General features: G+C 60.1%; 1 protein-coding gene across 2 annotated transcripts in view; it reads left to right on the forward strand.

The window, feature by feature from the left end:
- IQCE (IQ motif containing E) overlaps window positions 1-19,101 on the forward strand; it is a 41,255-nt gene extending 22,154 nt beyond the window's left edge. Inside the window, exons 10-23 of one of the 2 annotated variants that reach the window (XM_061153786.1) lie at window positions 49-98; window positions 1,806-1,969; window positions 3,068-3,126; window positions 3,715-3,893; window positions 5,540-5,644; window positions 6,744-6,834; window positions 7,691-7,861; window positions 9,127-9,150; window positions 9,994-10,110; window positions 10,204-10,314; window positions 10,959-11,080; window positions 11,730-11,830; window positions 12,963-13,049; window positions 16,358-19,101. In XM_061153786.1, the coding sequence (XP_061009769.1) occupies window positions 49-98; window positions 1,806-1,969; window positions 3,068-3,126; window positions 3,715-3,893; window positions 5,540-5,644; window positions 6,744-6,834; window positions 7,691-7,861; window positions 9,127-9,150; window positions 9,994-10,110; window positions 10,204-10,314; window positions 10,959-11,080; window positions 11,730-11,830; window positions 12,963-13,049; window positions 16,358-16,485 (1,509 nt within the window). In that variant the 3' untranslated portion in view covers window positions 16,486-19,101. Of the gene's footprint in view, window positions 1-48; window positions 99-1,805; window positions 1,970-3,067; window positions 3,127-3,714; window positions 3,894-5,539; window positions 5,645-6,743; window positions 6,835-7,690; window positions 7,862-9,126; window positions 9,151-9,993; window positions 10,111-10,203; window positions 10,315-10,958; window positions 11,081-11,729; window positions 11,831-12,962; window positions 13,050-14,078; window positions 15,678-16,357 lie in introns of those variants that run through there. The other variant, XM_061153785.1, reaches the window with a different exon arrangement.
- The last annotated feature ends 1,380 nt before the right edge of the window (window positions 19,102-20,481 follow it).

Raw genomic sequence — 20,481 nt, forward strand, 5'->3', positions numbered from 1 at the left:
CCTTGGCGCTCGGTTGGTGTTAACCACGTTTTAACTTGGTGTTTGCAGATTCACCGTCTCCATGGTCTCCTCGCAAGCTCCGAGACAACAGGGAAGAGGTGCGACCCTCTGTCTGTCTGTCCGTCTGTCTGGGAGCCCGGCTCTGTGCGCTGTCTGCGTGTTCAGTGGCTGGCAGAGTAGGGGCGCTCCTGGGGAGCGCGGACCCCACCCTGGGCCTGGGGCCTCTAGCTGCCGCTTGAGCCCCGAGCGCTCGGTTCCCCCCTGTGGGTGTCCGGATGCCCCCTCACATTGCCACCTCTGACCCCTGGCAGCGTGGTCAGTGCTCTGGGCTTCCACTGGTGGTCCTACCTCACAGCTTCCAGCTTAGAAGCAGAAAACACTCTTTTCTCAAAGCAGATCTTCCTTTTAGGAAGACATTTAGGACCGAGTACAGGTTCGTCTTGCCAAGTATGTTTGCTGGGAGAGACGGGGCGTTTCCTCACCACATACGTCTTCCCCTGTCCTGTCCGCAATGATGTCAGGCTCTCAGCAGGTCAGGGAAGGAGGGGTCCCTTGTCACAGATTCAGTCATGTCACCGGCCTCCGCCGTGAATCACCTGGGCTTCCAGGTGGCTCAGTGCTAGAGAACCGCCTGCCAATGCAGGAGATGTGGGTTCAATCCCTGGGTTGGGAAGATCCCCTGGAGGAGGGCATGGCAACCCACTCCAGTATTCTCGCCTGGAGAATCCCTTGGACAGAGGAGCCTGGCGGGCTACAGTCCACGGGGTCGCGAAGAGTCAGACGCGACGGAGCGACTAAACAACAGCTACAACAGTGAAGCCTTCACAATGTGCAGGCTCGGTCTTCCCTTTTCCTTCCCCCAGTAGCTTAAAGGGAGGCAGGAGAGGGGGCCAGAGGACTTACAGGCATTATGTTCTGCAACGTGTCCTCGGGTCTGAACTGGCGAGTGACGGCCCGCCACCCCTGGGGAAGCACGGGCTCCATCCCGACACCTCTGGTCAGCTTTCCCATCAGCCGGCCAGCACACAGCCCGCCTCCCCGTGTTTCTGTCTAAAGGTGCCTCACCGAGTGCCTGCTCTTAGCTCACGAGCCCTGAGCCCTCAACCCACCTCGGCTCGAGCCTGAGGGACCCCTGACACATGGGGTCCCTCCCAGAGCTGCGTCTCAGCTCCTCCCGACAACAGACTCCGCTGTGGGGGGCTGGGGAAAGTGGTGAAGTCGGCCCCGAAACGCGGAAGAGCTTGTGGTCCACCCCACTGAGAGCAGACGCCGGCAACGCCTGTCCCGCTGCCGGGAGCGGGCTCCCCGAGATGCAGAGCCTCCCCCTTTCCATCCTGGGTGGCCACGGGGGACCACGAGACACCACAGGCGTCGGCCCGGGGCTCACAGAGACAATTTAGTGAGCAGACGACTTCGCAAATGAGGAGTCTGTAACCACCCGGCATCGACCGTGCTTTGGACTTTGCGGAGGAGGAGGCGCAATCGGAACAGCTGTCCAAGGACAGGCCTGACGGAGCAGGAGGGACGGGGACCCTCCACGGCGCTTCTGGGGACGCTGCTCCGTCTGTCGCTGACGGCTGGACGCGGTCCTGTGTTACACGGGCGTGCCTGTGAGAAGAGTGGACGTCTGTCCGGGGTGACAGTCCACCGGCCTGGGGTTCGCAGTCAGCCTTCACCGTGAACTGCGCACATCGTGCCCAGGACACCCTGAGCGCCCAGGCCGCCGAGCGCCTGCCCCTCACTCGGGATGTGTGTTAGGCCAGCTCAGGACCCGAGCCTTACCCGCTGGGTCTGGTTGCTCCTAGGCCTCCGGTGGAGAAGAAAGTGGGCCTTAAAAGGCAGAAGAAAATGGGCAGTGCCCTGCTGAGCTTGTCCCGGAGCGTCCAGGAGCTCATGGAGGAGAACCAGAGCCTGAAGGAAGACCTGGACCGCGTGCTCAGCAACTCCCCCACCACCTCCAAGATCACGGGTGCCTGCCCGGGCCCCGGGGGCGGGGCACGTGGGAGGGGGCCCGGTCGCGGGGTGGAGGCCGTGGGAGAGGCTGGGCCTGTCCTCCTGCCTGGGCAGCGCTGCCCCGTGTCACCAGCCTGCCATGTGCCAAGCATGGTCCTGGACCCCGGGTAGAGCCGTGGAGGCGCGTGCAGGGGAGGGAGGGCTGGCCTATGGTAATAGCGCTGGGGAAGGGGCAGATAAGGGGGCTGGGGGCAGCCGTGCCCACGGCCGGGAGGGGCCCTCTGGGCAGCGGGCACAGAGCCCTGAGTGAGTCTGGCAGTGTGAGGCAGCCAGCGAGCCCAGCCCCTGGAAGCGGGGGCTGACGGAGGACATGGCCCTGAAGGCCACCCAGAGGGCAGCAGGTTTGCGCAGAGGGGAGAGGACCCCCCGCTCCTGTGCTGAGTGGAGGCCACGCAGGAAACGGGGCCGCGAGGACAGCATTCCGCAGGGTCCTCTTGGGGCTGCTGGGGGCCTGGCCCGGGGGCCCCGCGGTGGCGGGAGGTGGCTGCGTTCCAGGTGCGCGTGAGGACTGGCTGCAGCCTGTGCAGGCCGAGGGGTCAGGGTCATGGCCTTGGTCTGAGCAGGACAGAGGGGCACACGGGGGGAGGCTGCGGCTGCGGTCGAGGGCCCAGTGGGGGTCAGGCACACGGGTGAGTCAGCGCGGGGCCCCGGAGGGAGGGTCGAACCCGGGACTCAACCAGGCCAGGGGACAGACGCCCAGCCCACGAGCAGGGGCGGGGGCAGCGGAGCCTCTGGGTGGGTAGTGGGCACCGAGCGCCCGCAGAGCTGGGTGGAGGGGCCCTGGAGGACGAGGGCCCAGGTGGGCTTAGGATCGGCCGCGGGCCCGCTGGTGAGCCGGAGCAGGGCCGTCCCGGCGGGTGGGGGAGTCGGGAGAGGTTGCGCAGGGGAGCTGAAAGGAGCAGCCGTCACCGCGGAGCCGCGCGGGCACCAGGGGTCCCGGACTAGGGCCCCCCCTGGAGGGGAGCTGTCTGGCCGTGCCCCAGCCAGGAGGTCCCAGCCGAAGGGGCCCGTCCGACAGCTGTGGAGGTGTATCCCTCAAATCCCATTGTCCCAGCAGGCTACGCGGACTGGAGCAAGCCCCGGCTGGTCCGGCGGATCGCAGAGCTGGAGAAAGTGAGTGGTGGGCCCCTACCTGCCCGGCTCTGCCTGTACAAGGGGGCAGCTCCCAGGAAGCGGGCGGAAGGAGCCTCGCTCCCGGGACACAGCGGGGGACATCAGGGCACGTCTGTGCCCAGGGACGGCCGCACACGGGACGAGCTGGCCAGAGGAGACTCTTAGGGTCTAGATGAGACGCCTGTGTCACAGACAGTAAGGCATGGTCACACCGCATGCCGCAGCACTTCCCAGGCAATAGCCTGGGACAGAACCTTGCAGACATCCCGGGGACAGCGGTTGAGCGAGCGCAGGGAGGGGCAGACTGGGCTCACCTTCTCCAGCTGCTACAGCGCCCGCCCCGAGCCGGCTGGGTCTGCACGCTTCCCACTCCGGAGGGGGAGAGTGATGGGGTGGGGGTTCACCCCCTGCCGTCGCCCCCAGGACTCCGGAACTGCCCTGTCCCCAGGCAGCGTCCCAGGCTTCTCGGGTCACATGCAGAGCTTTTCCCACCCCCTCGCTGGGAGGAGGTTCTCTCTGGCCGTTGTCTCTTTTCTAGGAAAGTAAAAATCAGAAATAACATCTAACAGATGCCTGTGTCACCTCCAGAAACTCAGTTCGATGGAAAGCCCCAAGCCCCAGGCTTCAGAGGGGGTGAGGTCGACCTCCCTGAGCCCCTCGGCGTCCAGCCCCACGGTGCACCTGCAGGAGCGCGAGCGTCTGCGTGGAGCGGTGCAGAGCCTGACGGGCGAGCGGGACGCCCTGCACGGCCAGCTGCAGGAGAGAGAGTAGGTGGCCCGCCTCCGGGGGGGGTGCCGCACCTCCTGGGGGACGTGGGGGGGCCGGGGTGGGGGTTCGGGGGGCCGCGCCCACTGACACGTGCAGTCGCTGCAGCGGAGCTGCTCCTGGGTCTGGGGAGGCGCAGCGCGTAGCGGCCGTCACACAGGCCTTTGTACGCCGTTATTAAACTTCTGACGGTTTACCCATGAGGCGAGGACAGCTTCGGTGGTACAAGGAGACACTCACTGGCCTATTACATCATCAAACGCGTGGGCAGTGCCATTGAAATCTTACACAAAATTCCAGAGGGCTTTCCAAATTCTTTCTTAGAGAAGAACTTACTTTGATTGGTCTGTGTAAAATGTTGGCCGTCCGTCAGAGCTCACACACAGGGGTTTAAAGATTCCGTGCTCTGTTCATGACGTCTAATCCATGCATCAGAAAAGACCCTGGTGCTGAGGATTCTGGAGTTGTCAGAGCGACTGTGAGCGTGTGGATGGCGGAGCCTCGAGGTCAGGCTTATTTCCTCTTTGTTCTCTCGCGTCTGGGTCTGTAACCCACGGAAGACACGCCTGTCTCCTCTTGTTCCCTGTGGCTTCTCCGGCTGCAGTTCTGAGGTGCTGTTTCTCAGGCCCTGCTGCTCAGAGCACAGCGGCCGGGGAGCCAGCGTCACACAGGGCCCCTTAAAGGTGGGGACCCTTGGGCCCCGCCCAGATCTCCTGAACCCGGCTTTGTCTACTGAGACCCGCCCCCCCACCACACCCAATTCATGTGCACGTTTAGGTCTTCAGTTCACAGCAGAAGGCAGCGTAAGTCTAACAGTGCATCCATGCGCTAGGTTCTTTATAAACATTAGGAGCCATTTTGCTTGTGGCTCAGCTGGTAAAGAATCCGCCTGCAATGCAGGAGATCTGGGTTCGATCCCTGGGTTGGGAAGATCCCCTGGAGAAGGGAACAGCTACCCACTCCAGTACTCTGGCCTGGAGAATTCTATGGACCTTATAGCCCACGGGGTCGCAAAGAGTCCGGCACGACTGAGCGACTTTCACTTTCTTTTGCACAGTGAAGAGCATCTCTGATGATCTCAGCCATCGCATGACATGATAGTAGCCTCTACTCACTGGGCCCTTAGGATGTGACCCATGCGTGTATCTCATCCGTGTGAGATCACCACCTCAGTGAGCTGTGGAACATTTTGAAGCCACGTTCTTGGCCACGTGTCACCTGTGGGGCACGTGAGAGCTTGGGGGGAAAGGCCGGGGGGACCCCCGTCCCTGGCTCAGGCTGCACCTCCATCGAGTCCACTGCCAGTCCCGGGAGCCCTCATCTCAGTGCAGGTCGGTCACCGAACAGTGTGACCGCTGGTTGAGGCCTGTCCCCGGGTCGGTGATGCCCGCCCGCGAGAGCAGGGCCTGCGCCTCGTCCGGCCGCCCTGCTCCCGACCGCCGCTGGCACAGGCGGGTGCTGGGTAAAGCGCTGAGCGGAGGTGGCCCGGGCTGCTCCTCACACGGAAGGGCCTGTCTGCATCCTCGTCTCCGCAGAAGTGAGGAGGCTGGACCCGCTGGTTTTCCTGAGCGCTCCCCCTGCTCCGGTGACCCCGTCTCTGTGAACCTCTGTTTCGATGACGCTGAGATGTCTCTGGTTCCCTGTTCAGTTTGGAGGTGAAGCAGCTGCTGCAGACGAAGGCTGAGCTGGAGAAGGAGCTGGAAAGCGTGAAGGAGGGAGAGAGGGAGAGAAGAGAGAGAGAGAAGGTGTTGAGGTGAGCGGGTGAGGGTCAGGAGGCCACGGGTGCCAGGCTGTCCCTGCCTGCCCCTGAGGCACGCCCCCGCCCCGCCCCACTGCCCGCGGCCCAGAGCGGCTCTCGGGACGCTGCAGCCTGGTCACACGGCTCTCCTGCCGTCTTTCATGGCCTTGCTGCTGCCTCCAGGGAGAGGCCCCTCACGATCAGGCTGGTGTTGGCTCTTGGGCATCATGACTCCCCTCCTCCAGCACATCCTCCTGGGCAGCCTCAGAACATGCCCGGATTCCACACCCTGGTCAGGATAAGACTCAGGAGACAAAAAGTGGAAACAAGGCAACTGTCCATCACATTAAAACACTGAAGTACATCCTTAGAGAGGAATGAGGCCTGACCCGGCTGTAACATGGGCCAGCCTCAAAAACGTCATGCCCGCGAAAGAGGCAGGCGGAGTCGCTTTCAGACAGACTGATTCGGAAATACCCAGAGTGGGCGGATTCTTCGAGAAGACAGAGGATGCTGGTTGCTGGGGGGGTCGGATGGGGGGGTGGGGGCGTGGCAGGCAGGTTAAAGCGCTCCTTTTTAGGGGCCGGAAATGTCCTGGAATTAGGCAGTGATGACGTTTGCACATTGTGACTGAAAATCCACTTAACTGCGCACTTTAAAGAAGTGAGTTTATCTCAGTAACAGAGGCCCCCACACGTAGATTAGAAATCCAAGCAGAAATGTTTGGTGCTCAGAATAATTAGTAAGACACAGATTACTGAAAGGAAAAAAAAAATATTATTTTCAGAATAAACGTGACTAGATTTTGTCAGAAGCCTAGAATTGAATCAGAGTGGGCGGGTGCGTGGTGAAGAACTGTGTTTGCCTTACCTTTGAGATCTGTGGCCAGGACATGAGTTGTGTCTCCCTCCGTTCCCGCCGTTTATCACCTGGTCGTCGGTCACCTCAGCCCATCCCGTGTGCGGCCGTGGGGTCCGGGGATCTCCTGCGTGGTCCCCGGGGCATTGGGTGCTGGCCGGGCGCCCACGTGGATTGGTGCCCGCCCCCCGCCGTCACACGCAGACGCTGACACAGCGTCACGGCAGGCACGAGGTCCTCTCCCTTCTCTCCTTAGAGAGGAGCTTCAAGCACTGACCAGGAAGTTTCGGGAACTGGAAGGAAGTAAGAAGGAAGAGGAAGATGAGGCCGTGGCGGTGGCCCCCGAGGTGAGGCCGCCTGTGTTTTCACCTCCTGCCCAGCACGGGGAGCGGCGGGACCCTGAGCTGACGCGCCGGGGTTCCACTTGTTCCTACACCCGCGGTTTCTCCCGAAGCCAGCGGTGACAATCCAGTCTTACCATCACTGTTGGTTTCTGTGAATGGTGCGCATTGAGTCCTGGGCTTCTGGACTAACCGACGGTCAGTTCATCCTACCACCTACTGTATCGTCTCTCCCCACGGACTTCTCCGCTGAGAAGCCCGTGTCTGCACAGAGCCTGTGGTCTTCCCGTGAGAAAGTCCAAATGTTTTTCTGTTTACGGAGAGGTGTCCCTATAGATGATAAATGTGGACCCTAAAATAGTAGAAATGAGTGCGATTTTTATGATCATGATAGTAGTTCTTGATTCTTTTCCACCTTAAAAACCAAGCTAGGGATCTTGCCTTTTATCTCAGAAGTCCGACCTACGTAATCTAGTACTACCCTAGAAGGAAGACTGTAAAAGGACCCCCAAGAGGCAGATGACTCGTGCACGGATGCGCTGAGCCTGGACAGGGCGTTCGGTTGCCTGGGTGATACCACGGGGCCAGCCGCCTCCCGTCCTCACGGGAGACGCTCCCACCAGTTTACAGAGCTCACGTAGGCCGGGTTCACCTTGTACACTAGAGGAGATGTTGTTTCTGCAGACTTTCTGTCATCTGGCCCGCTGAGCAGCGTGGACACAGTTTCCCCTCTAAATTAGAGAGTCTGGTCTGACAAGCGTCTCCGGTGTTCTCATAGCCTGCCGCCGCCCACCCAATAGGCATCTTCTCTGCCCACCCCGCCCCCCCAGAGCTCATCCTTCTCACCTTGAATTTCCTGCAGACCTGGGAAGAGCCCCAGCCTCCCAGCCCCACTGCCAGCCCCTCCCAGCCGGACGCTGAGCCGGACAAGAGCCAGGGGGGCTCCTCCCGGCCCCCCTCCACCTGCCCAGAGGGGAGGAGAGACGCGGCCGCCAGGGTCCTGCAGCGCAGGTGGAGGGGCTACCAGTACCAGGTGAGCGGCCCGGGCCCCTGCTCCACCCGCTCACGCCGACAACAACTGGGTCCCTGCCTGGGTCCGTCCGCTGGCGGGAGGCAGAGTGTAGGCGTGGAGGGGCGGGAGGGAGGCGTGCCTGGAGGCACGTGGGGGCTGGGGGGGGCAGCGGCAGGTCTGGAGGCTCTGTCACCCCCTGGAGGACTTGCGCAGTGGCGGGCTGGGTCCCTGGGTCCCAGGGACCCTGGCTCCAGGCACATCCTCTCCCCCAGGTGTGTGTTCCTGACCTTCCCCGGGGCTCCCGGGACTGCGTCTTGTTAGGGGCAGGGAGAGGCTGCTCTGTAGGGGAGGAGGTGGCCAGGACAGAGGGGCCGTGGGCCCGCGCTGGTGCCCGTGAGCGGGGGCAGCCTGGACTGCGGACCGGAGCCCTGGGGGGCGGCTTCTCCTCAGCCCCCACGAGGCCCGCGGAGAGGGCAGGGGCTCTCTGACGGTGGAGCGCCCTACGGGAGCCCACCAGTTTATGAAACGAAGCTCAGCCCCCATTCCCCCAGCCGGACAAGCAAAACCAGAGTTCTCCTCTTGCCTGAACATCATAAACTCTTAGCTCCAGAAAGTGGCCAGTGGAGGCTTATCGTCATTTCTTCCCAACTGTTATTATGGAAGTGTAAAGACACAGCAAGTTGAAAGAAGTCAGTGATGTACTGATTCTTGCCCACCACCTCAATTCAACAAGAGTTAACATTTAGTCATAATTATTTTCCACACATGCTGTTTTTTTCCTAGAGTCATTTGCAAGTAAGTTTTAGATGTTATGAGGCTTCTGTGTGTATCTTCTCTGAATAAGGACATGCTGCAAACCACAGGACCATGGCTGCACCTGAGACATTTGCCCCTGAGATTCTGAAGACTGTTGAGGCTCGGAAACCAGGGACCCAGAGCCTGCATGGGTTAGGGTTAGCGTGTCCTCCAGGGAGGGCAGCCTGTGCTAGGGCGGCTCTAACTGCGGGGGCTCCCTCGTCCAGAGCCTCAGAGAGCCCCGTCACAGCAGGTCCCCGTGAGTCACTTCATGGCAGACGCCCCCACCAGGCCTCGTTTTCCGCAGTGATTTGCCATCCTGACTATGGCCGCCCACTTTGCCCTTGCTGTTGCAGGCGTGTCTGGCTCCCAGGGAGTCAGGGAGGCCGGCACCTTGGTGGGGATGGGGGAAGGGTAGGGTCAAGAAACAGACACGGCACTGTGAAAAAACCCACCCTCATGTTAACTCATCACTTTTCTCTCTATTTCAGAAAGAAAGGGCTCTTCTGGATGAAGTAAGCAAGTTTTATTTCACCAATTTCCAAAACATATGTTTTTACTTTGGTTCCACTGCCTATGGGGGAGGGGGGAGGGGGGGGTCCCCATCTTCATGAAATCAGGCCAGACCCTAACACCGAGTTGAAACACGTGAGTGCTGTTAGCATCCAATCGGTGCGTGGGTGATTTCACGCTTCCATCTCACTCACAGCATTCTCTCAGCACACTCGTGTGGACCTCAGTTCTGCGTCCGCAAGCTGAGGGCCCTCGGAACACGGACCGTAAGGCAGGCCAGTCGAGGCTGGAAGGTGGGTTCAGGGCGCGCCCTCAGCGCTGTGGGGCCACCGGTCCTGCCTGCCCGGCCGGGGCGTCCCTGCAGGGGACCTTGAGGAGGAGAGGCCTCGCCGGACCGGGAGGAGAGGAAGGGCACCCGGGCAGAGTTGTCACGAGTGGAGCCCGCCGGGAAGGGGAGAGCCGGGGCGTGCCCGGGACACGGGCACGGAGGCTGCCACTCTCCCGAGCCTCACAAGGGCTGCAGGCCCATCCTCGGGCTGTGCTGTTGCTGACCGGGGCTAGAAGCAGGATCCTCGAAATGACAGCGCCGCTCCTGAAACCCAGCCCAGAGCGTCCGCGCAAGTTTCTAGGGAAAAGCGCTCAAGGGCAAGGTTAAAGGATAATTAACTCCTTGGCGATAGTGTGAGGTCACGCTCTACCCTGCTTGACCACGAAGATGCACACAGAATAAAGTATACGAAATGGAATAACTACCGCGGCATGCAAACATAACTGGGTGTACAATACGGATTCACTTTAGCGGTGAAACAGGAGAGCCTTTAGCCGACGATTCGTTTGTATTCCAGGATTCGCTTTACCGTGGGATCCGGCGTCCAGGCCGGTTCTCCCTGGAGAATGAGCGTGTTTCCGGCTGGGGGAGGCCGCTGGCGAGTGAGGGAGCAGGAGCCTCAGGGCAGGAGGAAGTGAGGCGTCTTCTCTGCTGTTGGGGCCCCTCCTTCGGGACCCTCCCGTCTTCAGGGAAACTGACCTCTGTCTGTCTGTCTCTCTCTTGCCAGGCGGCTACTGTGCTGCAGGCGGCTTTCCGGGGGCATCTAGCTCGGGCGAGGCTGTTGTCCAACAGAGCGTGTGTCTCGGAACCCCCCAGGGTGCCGAGCCCGCCCACCCAGGTACCCTCGGGGCCGCACTTGGACCCGAGTCCTCTCTCTCTCCCTCGCCATCTCGTCTCACACTCCATCCACCGACAAGCGCTGGGACCTCCCTGGCGGTCCTGTGGTTAAGACGCCACCTTCCAAAGCCGGGGATGCGGGTTCAATCCCTGGTCGGGGAGCTGAGACCCCCCATGCCTTGTGGCCAAAACACAGAAAACAGAAGCAGTATTGTAACGGATTCAATAAAGACTTTAAAATTGGTCCACATCCAAAAAACAAAACAGGGCAAGAGCGGTGTCTCCAGGCCCCGGCATCCTGCCTTGCCCTGGATGTGCCCCTGGCCCTGCCCCCGGGCACCTAGCAGGATGGAGTTCAGGAGCTGAGTTGTGTGGAGGTGCTGGGACATGGAGTACCGTCTCCACTGCAGGGTCAAGACAGGCTTAAGCTGGGGTTGGAGCACCCCCACCCTGTGAACCACAAGACATTTTTAAGGCTCTCTATAGTCTTAGGAATTAACCTCAGTTAGGAAAACGCTAATGAGATAGTTAGTAACGAGGGGAACCTCCTGAATCAGATTGCTGAGGGTCGGGGGTGACAGCCCTCACCACGCGGGAGGGGGCCGGGATCTCAGATGGTTCTCTCCCCCCGTCACTGCGCCCCAGGACTCGCCCAAGCCCCGCGTCCCGAGCCCTGCTGTCCAGGCCGAGGGAGACTCATGGCAGGAAGAGGCCGTCACCATCATCCAGTCTGCCTTCCGGGCACACCTGGCCCGGGCCAGGTACAGGTTGGTCCCCCTGCAGGCCCCGGTGCCCGGACACCACGGGGAGGCTGCCCTCCAGGGAGGCACAGGCCGGTCCCCCTGCAGGCCCCGGTGCCCGGACACCACAGGGAGGCTGCCCTCCAGGGCGGCACAGGGTGAGGGACCCTCTCACTGCTGGGGGCCCCAGGCTCCCGTCCTCAGAGGAGGCCTTCCTGGAACCGTTTCCTCCCACTGGAAGCAATAGATTCTGTGCGGCTCTGGGAGCCACTGGTTTGCAGACTGGCTGCAGCCTGTCCTGAGACCCTGCCCCATCCTGGAGGAGAGCGTGACCTGAGCCGTGCTCAGGAAGCCATGGGTGTTGTCAGAGCCTCCCCTCACCCACCCTCACCGTTGTCCACGGCTCCCTTCCTGCTGGACCTGCCGCTGCAAGGCTCAGAGCCCCACAGCCGTCCACTCGCCCGAGAGGCATTGACTGCAGGCCAGGGGCCGAGCTTGGGTCGGGGCCCAGGCTGGGAAGTGGAGGGCACGTCTGAGGCCTCCTGCAGCCCCCCTCTCAGGACCCGGGCCCATTGGGCGCCAGCCAGCTATGCTGGCTGCGGTGCTGGACCCCCAGCGGCTGGCCTGGGGCTGGCCTGTGTGAGGTCCGAGCCAGCAGGTGTCTCTCTCTCCCCAGCGCCCCCGGTCCCGGACCCACCACTGCCACGGTTCCCGAAAGGCCAGCCCGGCCACCCCCCAGGGCCCCCTCCTCTCCACCCTGCCCTGCGGCCACTCCCGGTAAGTGCACTTTGTCTGGGTTTCACACGAGGGCGGCTGGCCTTCTGAGGTTGATGCTGAAAGAGCTGCCAGACTCCCGGGAGCCGGGCCGCGTAGTCGCGTCAGGGGTCTGGTCCCGCACGGCGACCTGCGAGCTGGGTCTGGAGCCTAGTCCAGGGTTGGTGACCACCGGCCGTGCAGTCCGAGCTTCATGACTTTGATTTTTATTCTCAGCTCTAACCAGAGTGCAGAGAAAGCAATGGCAACCCACTCAGGTACTCTTGCCTAGAAAATCCCATGGATGGAGGAGCCTGGTGGGCTGCAGTCCATGGGGTCGCTAAGAGTCGGACACAACTGAGCGACTTCATTTTCACTTTTCACTTTCATGCACTGGAGAAGGAAATGGGCAACCCACTCCAGTGTTCTTGCCTGGAGAATCCCAGGGACAGGGGAGCCTGGTGGGCTGCCGTCTATGGGGTCGCAGAGTCAGACAAGACTGAAGCAACTTAGCAGCAGCTAACCAGAGTGAGATGGTTGCCCTTCTTTGGGCCAGTGTCTTTCCTGTTGTTGGTTCTAAGTAAAGCTGTGTTTGCTTTTCTGCCTCCTTAAGACCAGCCAGCCGTCAGTGCAGAAACCCCTGGACCGGTGGGGCGGCCGCCCGAGGAGAGGCCTGCCCCCCGCTCTGCCCCGCTCTGCACTCAGGTCCTCGCAGGCCAAGCCCCTCTTGTGTGAGACAGAGCCCGGGGCGAGACCCCTTGCCAGTCGCTTTCAGCCCAAAAACTGATTCTGACTGTCCTTCAGGCCCTTCCCTCCTGTAATTGGGAGCCTCCGTCTGTCCTTGCTTGGACCGTGAGGCCAGAGATGGGCAGAGGTGGTGTTTGGGTGTCGGAGTGGTCACTAGACCAAAAGCACGGTCCTCAGCCTGGCTTGTGAGCAAGGCCTGCAGGTGGGAACCTCTCGAGATGGGCTTTCAGGACCGAGCCCTGAGATCACAAAGATGGAGTTGGGGAAGGTGGGTGTGGGAAGGGAAGGGTGCTTCCCGTCAAGGAAAAGCTACAGATGGAGTGGCGTTTCTGAACAAGATGGGTGGGAAGACGTGCGGTGTGACCACAAGTCTGTGCAGATGAGAGCCTCCGTCTGCATGCTGTTTCAGGGCAGGGAGACAGCGAGGGGAGCAGCAGGGAGACTGCCAAGGGGCCAGCTCCAGAGAACAGAGCGCCGAGGCTGCCACCCTGCTCCGGTGAGTGTGGGGTCCCGTGGCCGAGTCCCCTGGCCTTCCAGGCTCATCTGACCTGAAAGTCAGTTCAGTTCAGGTCAGTCGCTCAGTCGTGTCCAGCTCTTTGCGACCCCATGGACTGCAGCATGCCAGGCCTCCCTGTCCATCACTAACTCCGGAGTTTACTCAAACTCGTGTCCAGTCAGTGATGCCATCCAGCCATCTCATCCTCTGTCGTCCCCTTCTCCCCTTCAATCTTTCCCAGCATCAGGGTCTTTTCCAGTGAGTCAGCTCTTCGAATCAGGTGGCCAGAGGATTGGAGTTTCAGCTTCAGCATCAGTCCTTCCAATGAACACCCAGGACTGATCTCCTTTAGGATGGACTGGTTGGATCTCCTTGCAGTCCAAGGACTCTCAAGAGTCTTCTCCAACACCACAGTTCAAAAGCATCAATTCTTCAACGTTCAGCTTTCTTCACTGTCCAACTCTCACATTCATACGTGACCACTGGAAAAACCATAGCTTTGACTAGACGGGCCTTTGTTGGCCAAGTAATGTCTCTGCTTTTTAATATACTGTCTAGGTTGGTCATAGCTTGTCTTCCAAGGGGCAAGTGTCTTTTAATTTCATGCTGCAGGCACCATCTGCATTTTGGAGCCCAAAACAATTAAGTCTGTCACTGTTTCCATTGTTTTCCCATCTATTTGCCATGAACTGATGGGACCAGATGCCATGATCTTAGTTTCTGAATGTTGAACTTTAAGCCAATTTTTTCACTATCCTCTTTCACTTTCATTAAGAGGCTCTTTAGTTCTTCTTAGCTTTCTGCCGTAAGAGTGGTGTCGTCTGCATATCTGAGGTTATTGATATTTCTCCTGGCAATCTTGATTCTAGCTTGTGCTTCATCCAGCCTGGCATTTCAAATGATGTATTCTGAATATAAGCTAAATAAGCAGGGTGACAATATACAGCCTTGACCCACTCTTTTCCCGATTTAGAACCAGTCTGTTGTTCCATGTCCAGTTCTAACTGTTGCTTTTTGACCTGCATACAGATTCCTCAGGAGGAAGGTCAGGTGGTCTGGTATTCCCATCTCTTGAAGAATTTTCCACAGTTCGTTGTGATCCACACAGTCAAAGGCTTTGGTGTAGTAAAAGAGCAGAAATAGATGTTTTTCTAGAACTCTCTTGCTTTTTCAATGATCCAGTGGATGTTGGCAATTTGATCTCTGGTTCCTCTGCCTTTTCTAAATCCAGCTTGAACATTTGGAAGGTCACCGTTCATGTACTGTTGAAGCCTGGCTTAGAGAATCTACAGCCTTCTAGAACTAACACCCAAAAAAGATTTCCTTTTCATTATAGGGCACTAGAATGCAAAAGTAGGAAGTCAAGAGATACCTGGAGTGACAGGAAATTTGGCCTTCGAGTAACAAAACAAAGCAGGTCAAAGGCTAACAGAGTTTTGCCAAGAGAACGCACTGGTCACAGCAAACACCCTCTTCCAGCAACACACGCGAAGACTACACGTGGACATCACCAGATGGCCAACACCGAAATCAGACTGATTATATTCTTTGCAGCCAAAGATGGAGAAGCTCCATACAGTCAGCAAAAACAAGACCGGGAGCTGACTGAAGCTCAGATCATGAAGTCCTTATTGCCAAATTCAGACTTAAATTGAAGAAAGTAGGGAAAACCACTAGAACATTCAGGTATGACCTAAATCAAATCCCTTACAATTATATAGTAGAAGTGACAAATAGATTCAAGGGATTTGATCTGATAGACAGAGAGCCTGAAGAACTGTGGACAGAGGTTCGTGACATTTGTACAGGAGACAGGGATCAAGACCATCCCCAAGAAAAAGAAACGCAAAAAGGCAAAACGGTGTCTGAGGAGGCCTCACACACAAAACGGTGTCTGAGGAGGCCTCACACACAAAACGGTGTCTGAGGAGGCCTCACACACAAAACGGTGTCTGAGGAGGCCTCACACACAAAACGGTGTCTGAGGAGGCCTCACACACAAAACGGTGTCTGAGGAGGCCTCACACACAAAACGGTGTCTGAGGAGGCCTCACACACAAAACGGTGTCTGAGGAGGCCTCACACACAGCTGAGAAAAGAAGGGGAGCTAAAGGTAAAGGAGAAGAGGAACGATATGCCCATTTGAAGGCAGAGTTCCAAGGAATAGCAAGGAGAGATAAGAAAGCCGTCCTCACTGACCTGGAAGCCCCCACGTTTGAAGTCGTCCACTGTCCAGTTCAATCACCCCCCTAGCTCTGTCAGAGTCAGCACACTGCCCACTTGGACATTCCCTCCCAGGCCTCCACTCACCAAGCTCCCCGTGCCTGCCCGTCTTCCTCCAAAAACCAGTTTCACTCTGATGTCAGCAGACCCCACGCTGGATGACCTTTAGAGTCTTCGATCAGGGCTGAAGTGTCTGTTCGTGCCGCCTTTTTCTCCTCTCATTAAACGCGTGTCATTATGAAGCGGCCGCTCTCCCTCCTGCCTGAAGGGCACCTTCGGAGGTCTCTGTCTGGCCTCCTGCTCACACGGGGAAGCAGTCTCCGTGAAAACTGGTCAGCGAGTCCTTCTCTGATCTGATTGTTGAGAGTATTTTTAAAGGAAAATAACTGAAGATAACCTTGAAAACTGATGTTTTTAATTTCAGAAGCTCCCAGTTTAATCATTTTCTTGGAAGTTACAGAGAAAAAGCTGGCCCGGTCACACCATGTGCAGAGCGGCTGGGTCGTAATTTCCTCCCCTTTTATCTCAGATCGGGGATCGGCGCCTCTTTTATTCCACTCTGCGGAGCAGTGAGAGCAAGGCCGTCCTCGGGGACTGGGCGCCCCGGCACCTCCCTCGTTCCCTGTCCAGGGGCCACGGAGGCTGGGGGTGGTCTGCAGGGTGGTCCGCGGGCGGCGCCCCAACCTCCCCTCAGTTGGGGGATAGAGAGCTTAGATGCTTGTGGGAAAAAGAGTGGACGGTCACAGTGGTCCCCAGGTCTCCCGTCCAGTCCCTCCCCTTCCGCCTCCGGGCGTGTGTCCTCCCGTGGACGCTGGGGCCACCGGCCGCCAGACCCCTGGACTCTGCCACCGGGGCGACTCGCGGAGAATTCCCGCCACAGCCCTGGGCCCCCTCCCTCTCTCGGGTGTCTTGCCCACCTGCTGGCGCTGAGCGTGGGGGCGTGGCTTGCGGTGGGCGTGGCTGTGCGGCGGGGAGCGGGCAGGTCGTCCGGCCCCGGGCCCGAGTGTGGCCCCCCATCTCTGTTTCAGCCGGTCGTCCGCCCGGGGCCCCGAGCGTGGCCGTGACGCCCCCCGTCTCTGTTTCAGCGGAGCCCCCCGTCTCTGGGCTGCAGCCCACGGTGCCCGCACCCGCGGAGGACGTGAACTCCGACGACTCCGACGAGATCGTGCTAGCGCCGTCTCTGCCCACGAGGAAGAGCGCCTCCCCGCGCTAGGCCCCGGGCTCGCCTGCACGCCGCGACGCCCGTCAGGGCGGCTGGGCTGAGGACAGGCCCCGAGATTGGAGCAGTGTGTCTTGTCAGGAAAGAACGCTGCCTGCTGGACGCCTCGGCCTGCCCAGCCTCTCCGCGTGCCCCTTGCTTGCTCGCTGAAGGAACCCGAGGCCTTTCCTTTCCTTTACCTTTGTGAAGGGGTCGCCCCGTTCCGACGCCCGGCTGCCCCGCTGCGTGGTCCTCAGAGCCCGCAGACTTACTCCCGGGACTGGAGGGCCGCGGGGAGCCGGCAGAGATGGCCCGCACGGCCGCTTTGGGCCCCGGTAGCCGAGACCCAGACGGCACCAACGGCGCGACTCCCTCACCCCCGGGGCGGCCCCACCAGCGGGTCAAGCTGGACGCGCCTGCTGTGGCTTTTGGAAGAGCAAGTGAGCAGGAGACAGGCCTACGGTCGGGAAAGTCTCCATTCCTGAGACAGAACGCAGTTTCAGAGACGCTGGCAACATCAGGGCCCCCAGATGGCTCGTGTGCCTCGCACTCCGACACAGGCCTTTCTTCTGCCCCCTTCCCTACCCCCTTGGGAAACTGACCCCAGTCAGGGGTTGGGGGGTGGATTGGTCACCGGGTGGATTAAGCCTTAAAAAAATACCAAATTACAGTCACAGAAGCAGCATCAAGGCCGCTTCTGAAGCACACAGCTGGTGCAGGGGCTTGCTGTCCCCAAGCCCAGCGGCAGGGGCTGTGTTCTCTGTGGGGCTGCCCTGCACCCCGCCGCATGCAGACCCCGCTCTGACGGGCCACAGCCCGGACTGAGGGCCTTTCAGGAGCTTGGGTCTGCTTCCCGTCTGGGAGATCATCCCTGGCTGATGGGCCCCCCACGCTCAGCGCTGCTTCCCAGCCGTCCCCGCAAGTCCACGCCCTCTCCCGGGGCGGGCTGCACAGCTCAGGGACGGCTGATGGCACAAAGCCGGCTCTCAGCTGCACCCAGGGGCCTGCCCACGGGGGACAGTCTAGTCCCCGGCGACCCCCAGCGCACCCCCCATCCCCCGACAGCTCCAGGTATTGAACCTCGGGGGCTCGGCTCAGACGCGTCCTCCTCTCAGGAAACCCTTGGGCCCTCCTCACAGTGGTCAGAAGCTTCTGGCTCCAGCACCGACGAGGTGTGTGGCCCAATGAACTCTGTGTGGTTGTGGCTCATGTGCAGGGCGAACTCCCGACCCAGCCCCATCCACCCCGAGTCACTCGGGGGACCCCCGGCCCCCTTCACCACTTAGGTGCTGTTCATACAGTCGCTTGGAAAAAACTCCAGCTGGGGACCAGGCTTGAGTTATTTTTTTCTTTATTTGACCTGGGAGCCGCCAATCCGCTGTTCTCCTTCTGTTTCCCCCACCGGACTGATTGCTCATGCGGGGATTCAGGCTGACCTCTGCCCTGTTTCGTCCACTGGGTCCACTCCTCCTCTGGGTGCCGGCTCAGCTGAGGCCTGTAGGAGGCGCCCAGAGGTGGTGGGGGCAGTGCCCGCGGGCCTGCCCGTCCCCAGGGGTCCTGCTCCCCAGCGCCCACTCAAAACCGGGCGGTTCAGCTTCAGTCCTTACTCTTAAGAGCCCAAGGCTCTGAGCCCTTCAGCAGAGAGATTACCTTCAGGATGCCCTGGGGCCTGGAGACAAGGCCGTGTGCAGCGGGCCAGCCATCAGCAGAGCTGGGTGAAGTCAGCCCCCAAACCTGGGTTTTCCAAGAAAATGCCCCTGAGGACTGTAAACATGTAGATCTGTCTGCCTGTGCTCCTTGAGTCCGGCAATGTTGATGTAGGAAAAGTAGAGTCTTGAAGCCACATCAGTAAACGGGTGACCGCAAGGCGGTGGCCCTCTGACACCGCACAGATCTGTCCCCCTGGGAATGCAAGCCCCAGGCGGGCTTGCAGGGCCCAGGGCTCAGGCTGAGGTTCTAGGGCCTGAGGAGCAGCACAGGAGCAGGGCCTGGGCTAGAGGGCCGCCCCCGCGGTGCCCGCCTGCCTGGCGCTGCCCCAGCAGGCCGCCCCGCAGACAGACCGGAGCGCTGGTCCCAGCATGAAGACCAAGTGCATTGGGAGAGGGATAGCAGCGCAGACAGACCAGGGCCAGCGCTGCAGAGCTCCCCTTTGTTCTTGAGAAGCAAATACCCTCTGGGAAAGCCACATTCACTCTCAAGGTCTGAATATTTAAATTCCGCGAGAACCCACCTAAACCAGTTCAATCCCTCCTGTGGTCTGGGAAGCAGTGTTGGCTCTCAGAAGTTCTGAGGACCAGAGGGTGGGCGTACACACCCGCCCAGGGTCAGCCGGCTGCTGCTCCAGAACTCGGGGGGGGGGGGAGCGGGGGGGGGCCTCCCCGAGCTCCCAGGGGTCTGTCAGCAGCTGATAGAGCCAGGCAAGCCTCCTTCAGGGCCCGCGGTCTCACAGCGTCGGGGAGTCGCAGGGTGACGCCAGCAGGTGGCTTCCATGGGAGGGGTGCCGTCACTTGTGTGTAGGAGTTTCCCGACCTTACGTGTACGTAACTTATCCGTGAACCCTTTGGAAGGGATCAGGTTTCCCTCCGCGCTGTGTCGGCTTCTGTAAATAAAAGTTGTTTGGCGGGTCTCTGTCTGGACTGCCCGCAGACCTGTGGCTTTTTCATGCTGGGGGTGCAGTCGCCGAGGCTCCTGAGCTGCTGGGCATGGCGCAGGCTTGGGGGTGGGGGCCCGGCAGTCAGCTTCCTCCCGTGCACGCACTCAGGCACCTGTCCTCGGATTTCTCCTTGCTCGTGAGCGAGGGCGTGAGCATCACAACGTAAAAATGAGGGGGTTTTCTCCCCCTGAGTCTATTTAATTTTTGCCAGGGGAGGAATAATTTACTTAGGAATCACACAGATGCCAACGACCCCTCAAAAAGTTGACTTCTAGAAAAATAACCGTTTTCCAACATTTCACAGGGAAATCGCAGTGCGAGGGGCGCCTGTGTGTCCTGGCTTGCTCGCAGCGGCTTGCCGGGCCCTTGAACTCGTCTGAAGCCCTTCCGGGGCTGGCTGGTTGGCTCCCGAGCCGGCCGCCCCGTGCCCTGTGCCCTGTGGGCAAGCAATTCATTTGGGTGACTTGGCGGTCTCAGAGCAGCAGGCTGGGCCTCAGGAGGCTCCAACAGAGGAGAGCAGGGCTCGCCAGACCTCAGCCCAGCCACGGGCCTGCTGCACCCGCTCTTCTGTGAAGCTGGGGTCCAGCAGCAGAGAGGCGGCCTCGAGGGGAGCTGGTGGGAGGAGAGTGGAGTATGCCCCCCTATCAGGAAGAGAGGCGGCCGCGGGTGTGAACCCGTGGACACGCGCGTGTGCACACACACATATAGAACTCTCTCTTCACGCCTGCCAGCTCTTCCCCTATGAGGTGGTCCCAGCCTGGTCTGCCAAGGAGCGCCTGAGCCTCACTAGAGGCTGGGGGCTGACTATAAGCCGCCAGCCCCCGCCAGGATGATTTTAAATACGAGATTCCTCAAAGTCGCAGAGGAACAGAGAGAGGAAATGTCGGAACGCAAACCCCTGGTTTCTTTCAGCTGCCGTTGGGTCCAGAACGTGGACGCCGGGGTGAGGAAGGGGCCCTTGCCTCTCTGCTCGGTCGCCAGCTCGTGGCCTCTGGCCAGCACCTCCCGTCCTGCCAGGAGCCCCGGCTCGGAAGGCAGCCCCATTAGACGGTCCTGCCTGGGGCCCTGGGGGACGTTTCCATGGTGCCCTGTCCCTTCTGAATAGGAAGACAGGGTGCCCCTGAGCTATTCGTTAATGAAGCCCAGAACAGCCGGGATTCAAAGCAGCGGGTCCAGTGTGTGCCAGGGCTCCCGGCTCCCATTTAGGCCGCCTCCCGGCCCTTCTCTTCCGGCCTGGCTTGGAGGGATGAGAGCTGGCAGCCTGGGGGTAGGGGGGCCGTGGGCGCAGTGCGTGGAAACGGCAGAAGGCTGCTGTCCCTGCTCACAGCAGCCTCGTCCACTGTCATCGGTCTCAGAGG

Source organism: Dama dama, chromosome 10 (assembly GCF_033118175.1).
Source record: "Dama dama isolate Ldn47 chromosome 10, ASM3311817v1, whole genome shotgun sequence".
In the NCBI taxonomy this organism is placed as follows: domain Eukaryota; kingdom Metazoa; phylum Chordata; class Mammalia; order Artiodactyla; family Cervidae; genus Dama; species Dama dama.